The sequence below is a fragment of the Anopheles funestus genome, chromosome 3RL (genome assembly GCF_943734845.2).
Source record: "Anopheles funestus chromosome 3RL, idAnoFuneDA-416_04, whole genome shotgun sequence".
Classification (NCBI taxonomy): domain Eukaryota; kingdom Metazoa; phylum Arthropoda; class Insecta; order Diptera; family Culicidae; genus Anopheles; species Anopheles funestus.
In genome coordinates, this window is record NC_064599.1 from 23,773,893 (window position 1) to 23,786,470 (window position 12,578).

General features: G+C 38.8%; 1 protein-coding gene across 12 annotated transcripts in view; it reads left to right on the forward strand.

Annotated features, from left to right (window-relative positions):
* Nucleotides 1–12,578, forward strand: part of LOC125772036 (potassium voltage-gated channel subfamily KQT member 1) — a 109,782-nt gene that overhangs the window by 65,430 nt on the left and 31,774 nt on the right. For 8 of the 12 annotated variants that reach the window (XM_049443340.1, XM_049443342.1, XM_049443344.1 and 5 more), the window contains 2 exons: nucleotides 3,442–3,512; nucleotides 4,212–4,339. In XM_049443340.1, coding sequence (XP_049299297.1) covers nucleotides 3,442–3,512; nucleotides 4,212–4,339 — 199 coding nt within the window. The remainder of the gene's footprint in view (nucleotides 1–3,441; nucleotides 3,513–4,211; nucleotides 4,340–12,578) is intronic. The other 4 variants (XM_049443339.1, XM_049443341.1, XM_049443346.1 and 1 more) reach the window with 1 other exon arrangement.

Sequence of the window (12,578 nt, forward strand, 5' to 3'; positions counted from 1 at the left end):
ACGCAATCTCTCTCTCTTTCTCTCTGCTCTCGCAATTTTCTCCTTATCCGTTACAACGGTTCCTTGCGCTAGTGTATGCACTAGTGTTAATGGCGATATTCCTTTTTTACTGTCTTACACGTGTCTTTTTTGTTGTTGTGGACCTGTATGTGTATTTTTCTGTGTATACCGACACTTCATGTGCGTGATAATGTGCAATTCTGTGAACTTTTCTAATTTTTGTTTTTTTATTGCAACACATCACCCTCGTTTTGCTCGTTACACATACACCCTCACCCTGCGTCATGTGTTGCATGTTTAGTGTGTAAAGAAATGTGTCTGTGATACAGCAGCAAATGGCATCAAGATAACACTTGTACATAAACACATTCTGCCATCTTACGTGCGCGCTTTAGCGTGCAACATCCGCCTCACACATACATAATTATGCTGTGGCGCTTCAAAACTTCCCAACCTGATTACGCGCGGATACGCAAACAAATGCGTGCCTCGACTGCAGGTGTTTACCTGTTTGAAGCTGTTATGCTTCTTTTTGGTTTGTTTGTTCAGTCCTGTTCATCGTTCCATGCGGAAAACTGTACGGAGAACTGTAACGTAACGTAACGCAACTAAAACTATAAAAGAAAGCGTCAGGTTCTCATCGCCGATCTTTTACTCTCTGTGTGTCTTTATTCCAGCTGAATCCAGCGCATTTTAATCACACACTATTCGTTTCTGTTTGTTTTCCCTGTTTTTTGTTTTTGTGAGGCGCTGCTTCCCTGTTTCCTTTTTAACACTATTCTTGCCAAACCTATATGTGTGAGTGTGTTCTGTTCTGTGCTGCTTTGTGTAATTTGTAACCTTTTTTGTATATACTAAACACGTCAACGCTCGCTCCCGCTGTGTTGCTGCTGTTGCGACTATTTTGCTCGTTCACTCGCAGATAATGTGTCATGTTTGTTTGGTAGCTGTTTTAGTCAAACTTTCACATCAATCAAATACCTGCCTTACACAGTAGGGAAAATGAAACACATGTCTACACATGTCCTTAATATACCACACTGCACTCACACCACACGCAACACTCACACACCAATATCTGCTGATGAGTTCATAGTTACATTCACCATACAATGTACATTAATTTAAAAAAAATGTATATACAACATAACTAACTAGTGATAGTGTAAGATAATGAAGAGCCTTCTATTAAGTAATAATTGTAAGAAAATGAAATAATCAAAATTCACTACTTATAGTACTTTTAATCAGATTTTTAAACAAAAAACACTTACACACACGTACATCACACCTAACTTTATCTTCTAACTAGCAGCCTTATAAACTATGTACCTTTAACAGCAGTGACATTGTTACTTTAAACATTTCAAAAACAAACACCGTTAGCATCAAAATCACCGTGTGAATATTGAATCCTACGATAGCCGATATCACCTTTTGTACTCACTACTATTCAATTACTAAGCTGATAATCCTTCGCAAATAGTCTGCCTCTACAGTTATTGATGTTCAAAAAAAATCAACCGAACAAGAACCGTTTTCCTTTTCTTTTCTAGCAGTACAGAATAAAAGCAGTGCAAAACGTAATAGCGTGGAGGATGAGAACATTTTTATTCTTTGCTAACTCTCCGATGCAAAATGTGCATAATTGAGAATTGGGGGGAAAAACATCCATTTTGGGCATACGAAAAGTGCATGTGTTTTTAGTGTTTTGTTTTTTTAGTTGATAATTTGGTTAAATGGAAATCTTGTGCTATATTTAACTTGCAAATTGGAAGATATTTGAAGCTACGTTTTTTATCTCCTCAGCACGCTCTGCTGCTACCAGTAAAAGCTTGGTGGGAGATTTGTTCACTTGACAATATACATGCCACCAGAGACACAAATTAGTGGCTTTTGGTAGAGATTGTTGCACTGTACCAGCTTACCAACACAAAGAAAGTTCCATTCCGAAGCGAAACCTGGTTTCCGAATGTGATCAAGAATTCAATTAAAAGACACATTCACATTGATTTTATTGTAACCGTGCACCGGGACGGGTACGACGGCACCGTTGGGACATTAGCCAGGTAACGCTTGGTTCGGTGCCGTTATGCCGTTTCGACGACATTCTGCACAACGATAGGAATCTGGCGCGTTTGTTGGTTGCCATAATCTTTGCCCGTGTGCAGCGACAACTGCCGTACGCGAAAATCCAATTCAATCGTGCTGTTTCATAACCTTAGGGCTTCGGTGATTTTAAGTTCATTTTCGAGACATTCGAGTGAAAAGACATTGTATCTGTCGGGCACGTAAAATGGTGCTTTTTTAAATGAGTTTAGAGAGCGATTTGCAAAACATACAGAATCTTGGTGTGTGGAAAAAGAAGAAAAAAAATGATAAAGAAAAAAAACCAGTAGACATAATAGATGAGTGTGCCATTTTTCCGCTAGATGGCACTCTCGATCGATAAAACACTAAGTGTCAAAAGTCATCGAAAAAGTGTCAAACGTCATCGATGACAGTGGTAATGAAGCGCCTTTCAATGGCTTCAGTAATTAATTACAAACTTTTTCCTTGTTAAGTACAAATATTGTACTAATGAAGAAGCTTAAGAAAGTATCTTCTAGAGCCGTAACAGAAACATTTACAAGATCGTTTAAATTATCTAGCTCTTCTGTTTTTATTCATCCTCGGGTACGATGAGTGTAAATATTTGTACGTCACTCCAGAGCGACAATTAAGTTTTCATGCGAACGAAGTAAAACATAAAATACACACAATCACATTTCGTGTGCCCCGAATTCTCTAGCGAAAGTGAAAAATGTTCTCATCACCTTAACAATTTATATCCTCCCTTTTTTTGTAAAGCAATAAATTAGACACCTAGCATTAGAACGTATTTCATAAGGTTTCAACTTTCCATAACTCAATTTCTAATTACAATTTTTCTTTCTTCTTCTTCTCCCATCCTCCCCCGGTTCATGCGCCCATTTTCATCTCTGATCGAAAATATGAAAAATGAAAAACAAAAAAAAACCAAACCATTCTCACTGATAACACATAACAACAACAACGAAAAAAAACAAACACTCTTCCTAAACGAACGGCGCTTACCGTCGTAATCTCCAACGTTATCCAATGCTTGGCAAAATGTGGGTGAAAATTTTTGGAAACGACTCTCTGTTTGTTCAAAATTAATTTTAATCTCCTTGCCAATCCGAAACAACAACACACCGTACAACACCTGATGGTTTCGGTGGGGAACAAAATCTTACCAAAACCCACAAAACACACGGACACACACACACAATAATAAAAATGTTCCACCCTGCTTCGGAAATACATTGGATAACTTGGCCAACACCCGTAACTCCACGTGACGATCCTGACGCGCGTACTTGGGCAAACATTTTGCACCGTTCCGTGGAATTCCCGAACTCGCTGGAATGGTCCCGGCAGACGAAGATGAGGAACCGAGATGTGTGCAGCTAACGAATCAGCACAAGGGGGCCATCCGTTTCATCCGTAAGGTAAGTCCATATCATTGCTGATGAGATGCCTTTGCCGCACCGACATACAATTTGTGAGCACATTCCAGCAGGCGAACCGAACCGAAACATGCGGCAGGAGCGGGTAAATGCGCGGTTTCGATTCACGTAAAGTGCGTGGGAATTTCGTGTGATAGCGTAAATTATGTGCACGCCTCCAGATACGCGAGTGCCTGCGGGATTATGATGGCAAATTTGACCACGGGAAAATTAAGGCACACAGCCTTAATTCTATCGGTTTAATTCAATTTCAATAGCTACCAAAAACCCAAAATGTAAATGATCGTATGATATACCTTTCATACTGCTACACTTTCGATGCATTTTGGTGACTTTTATTTCACTTCGTAATCGTGCAGAATGTTTCGCGCTTCAAGATCAAAGGATACGTACCCTTGCAGGTATTAACATAATTCGATTTGTGTACGTAACAAACGGATCGTCTGCTATCACAAAAGTGGGACTGAAAAGGATAAAGGTAATGCATGATAAAAGGTTATGAGTGTAAAGCAATTCATCCCAAACCAGGTCAACGGGCAGTACGAGTCGTAGTACCATATGTAATGTACGATTTTACCACGATAATTCCATTTCTTACGATTTTGCTCTTCCGTTTTCGGTTTCGTTTTCGTTTTTTTTTTTTTTGACGACGACCCCATTGGCAAAACTCCACTTTTGCAGATGAAGTATTTTGTAGCGCGCCGCAAGTTTAAAGAGGCCTTAAAACCGTACGATGTGAAAGACGTGATGGAGCAATACGCCGCCGGACATGTCGACCTGCTTGGCCGCGTGAAAAACGTTCAAACTAGGTACAGCCATCAGCAGCAATGCGAAACACATGCGAAACTAATGCTTCACCCCTCTAATAAAACCACCTATTGTTACGAAAGCTCCCACCATTCCCCTTATTCAAATCGGTAGTTTATTTGTTAACTTTTGTTTGTGTGATGTGATGATCGTGTTTGTGTGATCGAAAACTGTGTTGTTTTTGAGGAAAGTAACAACACGATAAAAAAAAGAAAACGAGAACCAAGGTTATGGAAAATACTTTCCCAACTCAGCCAATAGTATATAAGTGATTTGCTCCTTCCCCAAAATGTAACTGCGTGACCCCACCAAAAACTAACTTTATGAGTTCCATCACATCCAACTAATGCTTTCGATAACACACATAACCACACTTTCTGCTCGTTGCGGCCACGTGTGCTCTACCTTTTTTTGTCGCCCGCGTGTGCTCTACTAGTGTTAAACCTTTTTTTTTTTTTGTTTTACCTATCCAATGTTAACCCTAACTACTCTAGTACGAGCTGTTTCATAGCATCTCACCAAAAACTGGGTTTATTTCTCCACTCGCAACTACTCTTTTTTACACTTTAAACAAATCGTTTTGGGTTTTCTTTTACTAACCCTAACTACACTCGTGACGCTAGTGTCGTGATCTTTTGTACACCGAATTTGTTTGTTTTTATTCTGTTTTACTGGTTTTCTCGTTGATCATGAACACACTAACACTGCGGAATGATTTTGTCACTTGTAAAGGATTTTCTACTTTAAGTACCATTTAGTACGTGTCCCACATGTGTCTTTGTCTGTATGTGTGTGTATTTCTTTTCTTTTTCAGTAGAATGTGGGAATGATCTGTCAAAATGGGTTGTGTTTTTATCTAACACTTCATCCATCATTTTTCTACATCATTCATCACTTTATGTTTTTTATGTACTTAACTAGTATTTAGTTTAAGTTTTAAGTATTATTTATTGTATGCTTTAAATGTTTTAATTTTCTCGATTTGTTTATATTTGTTTACTTTTAAAATATTTTTTTTGTGGAATGTATTTTTCTTTCTTATTTATTTTTCATCTAAATGATTTTTGATCCCACTGTGTGACGAAAACGATGTTTTCAAAGTACGACGATTTTATGTGGCGTATTCTACACTTAGACGGCTATGGTGACAAAATACTTTCTAGCCGTACTTACCAGAGGGCTATAGCACAAAATCATATACTTCGTGCCATTGGCCATCTGCCATAAAATGAGTTCTTTTACAAATTTTTATGTCTCTTGCCTACTACCAACACTGACAGTGGATTAGGTTCCTCGCTATAGAACATATTTTCCTCAAAGAAGTACAAAACAAGTCGTTCTCGTCTAACTTTCTTCATGGTTGACGTGCGAAACGTGTACTCAGTGTGCTCCCCCAAAAAAACCATTTAACGGTTGCGCTAAACGTGTCCACAATTTGGTGAAATGGTAAAGTTTACGAGCGTACATTTGCTTCTCGCCTTTTTTATGACACACCTTTCACCCTATTGGACGTCATTCGATGTCGTGTGGAACGATTTGACGCGAGCACAACATGTTACGGGTTTTTGGTCATTCTTCGATTGAGCTGCTTTAAAGGCACGTTCGGGGTTTTTGCATCTTTGAGATGCTTCGTCTAGACGAACCGGAACTTAGTAGAAGCCTTAGTAGCATGAGGCTGCTTCTTGCAGCATGAAAACACACGGTAATGAGGTATCGAATGCATCACCGACCAGGCTTGGGAGTTGTTTAAGCATGTTTAATGGCTGTTTAGTTCGACCGTATAGAAGAACGAATTGCCGGAAGGACATCGTTGCATGGATGATTGGACGAAACATAAAACGACCGGGATCGGTTATTGGAATGCCATCAGTATTCGGACGGGTCCGCGCATGGGTTCTACGTCGAATGTTTTCCCTAAGCAAAGGACCGACCTTAAGGTTCCAAGATAAAGTCTACGCGACACGATGGATCGACTGAAGGGCAATAGTCTCAGTGACCTCAGTGACGATACTGGCAATGTGATCCAACGAACGGTGGTATCGATTTGTTTGTCAAAACTATTATGTTTGTCGGACATCACCATTAACACTGTACAAAATCCTTCGCCATTGTGTTGGGCTAGAAGTGTTTGTCCGAGCTCACTAAACCCTAGGTCCATCCAGTCAACCAATTCGTTTTTCGTTATCATCTTGCTGAGTTTTCTTTCCTCGTTATTTCTAGAAGGTTACATCGTTGACGGGTAACCTATGCAAAATCGTACAAAAAAAATCCAATCAAACGGTCAACAAACAAACAAAAAACACGTCGAGTACAACGGAACAACGGAACGTTGAAAGAATACCACCCAATAATAGGGCGCCCAGGGATTTTAGCCGACCGTTGCGTCCACCCGTACTGACTGTAGCTCGTTTCGAGACAAATATCATACCATAAATTTAGCTAACGAAAGGAATCCATCAATAAGATAAAACGTAGCAACGGGCAAAGGCAGCGAACGAAACGAACGAACAAAATTACGAAGAAAAGACAACTTTTAGATGGCATTTTTGACTGGAAAACAAAACTTCCAAAACATGACGATCCTTGTTTCGTGCCGAATGCCTTCTATGGAATGGAAAATTTGATTCCCATTGTTGTATTGTGTGCTCAGATCTGAATGTTTAAAGACATCGGTGAGCGTACCGGCTGGAGGAAGATCGCTAGCGGGTTCGGTATGTGTGTGTGTGCGTGACTAGAAGTTAGACAATGGTAACAGATCTGTCAAATTTATGTCCAAATAATGTCCGACGGGCAAGCGATTATCTTTCGGAATATATACGCCGTGAAGAGGCAAAAGGACGAATGAAGAATGATGGAAATGTCTTTATCATTTGCCAATGTCCGGAGGGTTAGTTCGTATCTGATGCTCGTTTGTAGGTTATCAAGGTTATCATTAGCAGATAATTCATAGACATGCCTGGCAGGCCGGAACAGTGAGCTTGGAAGAGAAATCTTGACACAGCCGATCGGCGATTTTGGTTATCAAAAGAGAAAACTTCAAATAATGTAAAGTTTTGAAATTGGATGGGATTTTACGAACACAAAGTTAGTTCAAAAATTTTGAATTATTACGAAGTATTAAAGTGCTTACGCTATTCTCGCTTTAGAGTAGTAAACAATGATTAGTTGAGTAATTCGTGTGTAAATTTAACATCCTCATTCTTTGTTGTACCATGAACAATCAAGCGTACGTAATTAATCCCTCTTAATATCTCTTCTCAATCACAACTCAAAACGTCCCGGAAGCAGCCAGAACCGTTCCCTTGGTCGCTTTCCCCAAACTAACGGATTACTGGCAAATGAAGGGCGGTTAGCTGATTTTTGAATTTTCATTTTGAGATGCTGCTTTCACGTTACATTTCCTTGTTCCTTGTACACCCATTAAAGGTGATACGCGCTGAAGTGATTTTAATTACCCCCGGCACAAAACGTTAAAGAATTCTTCCATGCTTCTCCGGATCTAGCTTGCGCGTGATGTGATGGTATTAAAATTAGCTTTCTAATACAAAGAAGGAAAAAAAGAAGAATACACCAGGAACGATTAACAAGACGAGCTTTAATGCTGTAAGCTGATCCATCTACCAAGCCGCGTGGTTCCACGCTGGGGGGATGATATTAACGGAATTGGTTTACCTATTCCTATTTGTGGGATCCTTCTTTGTTGGTTCGAAACGTTGGGTTGAAAGACGTTTTACCTTTCTGCTCACGCACACGCAGACTAGGCAGCAATCGTCTCGTCTAGATAGGTAGTCAAACAACCGAAAGCACAACGTTTGGCATTTATGTGCTTCGTTGGTTCTATTTTTCTTTTAGTACGCTACACGCGCCACCATAATGAAGTAACGCTACGGGATGTAGATCTTCAAAAGAAACATCATGCCCCGTGCGTCCCGGTGACGTATAAATCACGTGGAAATTGGCTAACCTCAACTGAAGGGAGGAAAAATTTAGAACGTTGGCCACTTACGTGGAGAAGCACTTTAACATATTTTGGCGAATATGTTCTTCGTGTTTCTGTTACCAAGTGTTCGGTTATGAAAACTCGATGATGGTTTTTTAGCTCACCACTAACATCAAGGACAACTGAAGACCACGACTGTTAAGCTCGTGGAGGTCATAGAGGTGATAAACTATGGCGCCACAATCCTTTCTAGAGAGTGTAAAATATGGTGAGGTTAAATCACGAAAAATCTCTTCCAGGTAGTAATATCATACAAAATTCAAGGTTAAGTAGCTAAAGGACAGTCTGGGTTTCGAACGCAAAGCCACACACATTGACAGAAAGGACAGAAAGGAGGACTTTATGTCGTGCAATAATCAACTACTACCCGTAACGACCTTTAGCATCGTCGGCATTAGTATGAGCTGACTAGACATGAAAAAAGACCATCGCAACGGCAACTGATGTCGTTTAAAATTGGATTCATTTTCCGCTAGGATGATGATTCTTTCCAGCGGAAAAATTGCACACGCGAATCACCACCACGTAGAATCATCGCAAAGTAGGCATGGACCAGGATGAAACTAAACCACTTTGGAGTAATTTTATTTTTTTTTTCGGAAAAGTGCAAGACTATTCTAAGAAAAAGCAAAAATATTAGCTTCTAACACTCATTTAATTCGAAAATAAAAGGAACCTCAGCTAAAACTTTTGATGAAAGCCAATAAAAAAAATTAAAAAAAGTTAGAATCAACTTTGAACACCTCGTTTATATTTATGATTAGATTTTTATAATGTATGCTGTTTTAAAATGAGTACAAATATTTTTTGTAAATTTTTAAACAGTATTAATTGTATACCTGTTCATCACAGTTTTGAAGTTATTTTACAAAATATGAACAAATGAGACAAAATTCAATTTAAAAAAAAACCAATTAAACATATTTCCAACAATATTATATTGTATAGAGATTACCTATGAAATATGTAACACAGGTAAATTTAATTAGCGCAATCTTCGTACTTGGAAGAAGCTAAAAAAATCAGTTTATAACCAGAGAAAATAATGTTATCCGTATGTATGTTCAAAACTGCCACACTGTGCATCGGTGACATGCTGTAGTGAAGCTGGCAACTTTCTACACCGAGTTTTGGTGCGAAATTGATGATTTTAATGATGAGAAAGATAAAGTTCTGTTCAACGATTAAGCTTACACAAAATGGTCGATCACGCGTCTTACACTGATTCAACGCAAAATGTCACCCAAGCGATCGAATATAACTGATGTTGATGGGTTTTTTTTGCTTTCTTTACCTTTTTCCTTACTATACAGCAAAACGGGAAGAAACAGTCCATTTTGTGTGGCCATTATCGCCAACCTTAAACGTTGTACAAACCATCAAAGTGAAGCCATAAAGACAGATTTCAAAACCATTAAGCACTGTACACCGTTGGCCAAAGTGGTACCGAACCCGGGCTGTAATCCGATGTATTTTTAAGACAAGGCGACGGAATTAACGACACACTCCTGTCACCTTATCTGCAGCTGTAACGTTTATGTTGTATATTTTATGATCGGGATATAAAATAAAAACCGACAAACTTTACCAGTTTGTTCGACCAGCAAATTGTCCATCATTCATTCATTTGATGTGCGATTCTCCCTGCTGCGGATGCTGCTTTGGGTTTGGATCGGGTTAAAAGGGTTAATGAGAGTGCAGCTGTTAGTGGCTTTTTTATGTGCTTGTGTGTGGTGGTGTGTTTTTCCTTCCACCTTTCAACATTAATCTCTCTTTAAAGCTAATCAGCCGGAACGTACATCAATTAACGTTTGGTAGTTAAAAAAGCATGTTATCTATGTGGTTTTAAATTATAGCCCTATCGTACTGTTTGGACTGGTGCTTAAATCACTGCTTATAATATTTAGCGTTGAAAAATTAAGCCTCCCATCAGCCAACGTGCACCTCTGCCCCTTTGGCAAACATTTACGAAACCGTGATTTGCGGCAATGTGCGGTTTGTTGCGGAAAGACGATCGAAAGTGATTTATGGACCGCGGGGTACACTGCCTGATGGAATTTATTCTGCCAATAATTAAATCAATTCAATTCGATTTCAATTGTATCACGCCGAAACCATTAAGCAGTACCGTAACAAACAGATTTCCAATTTTCCACGCCCAATCGCACTTTGTTCCGCTTTCCTCATCAACTTGTTCTTACTTTCTTTTTCTTTGTGTGTTACATTTTAAACCATAAAAGCCGGCTTTGTTGTACCCGCCCTCAGTGTAAAGACGAAACAAAGTCATAAACCAACCGAACACCACCAAGGCAGTACTTTCTCAAGGCGGTTTTTATTGAAAAATGTGCCGAAATGCTCGCCCTCTCGGGGGAATGTAATTCAATCAACCAATTTTATGGCTGTCTGCCAAAAACAGTTCCACAGTGCAGAGAAAGCACCGGCTCGGCCACAATCCGATCATGAAGGGGAAGTGTTTTGCGTTAAGTTGGTGTATTTTTTTATTATTTTGCTCTTATTTTTTCTCTTTATTACTCTTTACGCAAAACTCTCCCCATGCTTCGTGTATGCTTTCAATGTCCTGTGGTGTGTGTGTCAGTGTTATTTCTCTGGAGTCGTTTTGCAGCTTTTAGCTTGCCTTTCAGTGTTTCACCCTAAATCCACTCATTTTCACGTATCCCCGTGTTTGACTCCTTCAACGAGTTCAAACAACCATGGACCGTTTGGGTAATACCCAGGTTTAAAGTACTTCAATTCGTTGAAGTGTTTTTCAGGGCAACATCGAACAAAGAAAAAGGTTTTTAAAATTTAAGTATAAAAATTATTTAAGCAGAAGTTTGATAACAAATTCTAAAAAGTTATTACATTCAATTATTTCGTATAATTCTAAAATATTGAAACAAAAAACAAAGTTTATTCAGTTATTATATGGAGGCGCCTGGTACTACACATTGGTATCGTGATGGAGACGCCTGGTGCTTCTTGTTGCTAACACGATGGAGACGCCTGGTGCCTTGTAATGGTTTGAATGTAATTTTGATGTTGTTTTACTCTACAACGAAGAAAAAACGTACCATATGGAAACGTGGATTTGCTTTCTCTTTTTATCCCGTTTTTCCACCAAAAAAGGAAACACATGAAGTCGCATACATTATAAAAATGCTCGCACTTGCCCTCTAGATAAAAATGGTTGGAAAAGGTGTATTTTTTTTCGGTGTAAATTTATTCATAACACCGATGTATGTATGGCTCTGTATGTTTTTCGAAAACTGTTATTTCTCAAGTTCAAATGGCACATCAGTGATGTGGTTTCATCCGAACAGAAAGACCTTTTTTAGCAGGTTAAATATACTCCACACGTGATTACTAAATTCATTACCTTGGTAAAAATGATTACAAATTGCTGGCAATGGCAGATTTTGTTGGTGAAACTAAAATCATTTCAAAGGGCAGATAATTATCTTAGTATTTGTTTTTTTTTTGTAAATTTTCTTAACTAATTCCTTTGATCGCTATTTTTGTGTATTATTTTTTTTATCATTTTTACACACAAACCAAAAAATGTTTTTAATTAAATTCTACTTATTCTACTTTTAAAAATCCTCTATAGTTTTTTTTTTTTTTGGAAAAGATTTTTAAGTAATGTTTGCCCTTCACCGAACTAACCGATAAAACAATCGCATCGTACCACCGCAACCATTCGTAAAATATAAAATCTCGTACATTAAATCATTCGCTTCGATGCCCATTTGGTTGAAGATAAAAAATCACAAACACATTCATACCTAGTTCGTGTGGTCAGCCCAATCGAACATACGACCATAAATCCAACCCACAAACCGAAAATGGCCATCGCGGTGTGAAAACTGCTTACACTTTTATGGTGTTTAATCTTTGCACTCACGCACATATGTCCACGTACGGGTCCGATTATAGTCCGATTCGTGGGATTTAAGTATTTCTTGTACAATTGTGAAAAATTGGGTCCCGATCCATTTCTGATTGGTACGGTCGTAAAACCCGAAATCCCACAACTGGGGATGAATTTGACCTCGTAAAATAAGCAAAAACCGATGGCATGGGATATGGGTTTTTCAGTCTCCTTGGACGCTTACAAAGAGACATCAACATCATGAAACGTGTTGTAACAAAGGATGAAAATTGGAAAAAATTGGCACATTGCATTCGGATTTCGGTGCGTACAATCTACGGGTACAGCAGCACTTGCATGTATGCCATTAATT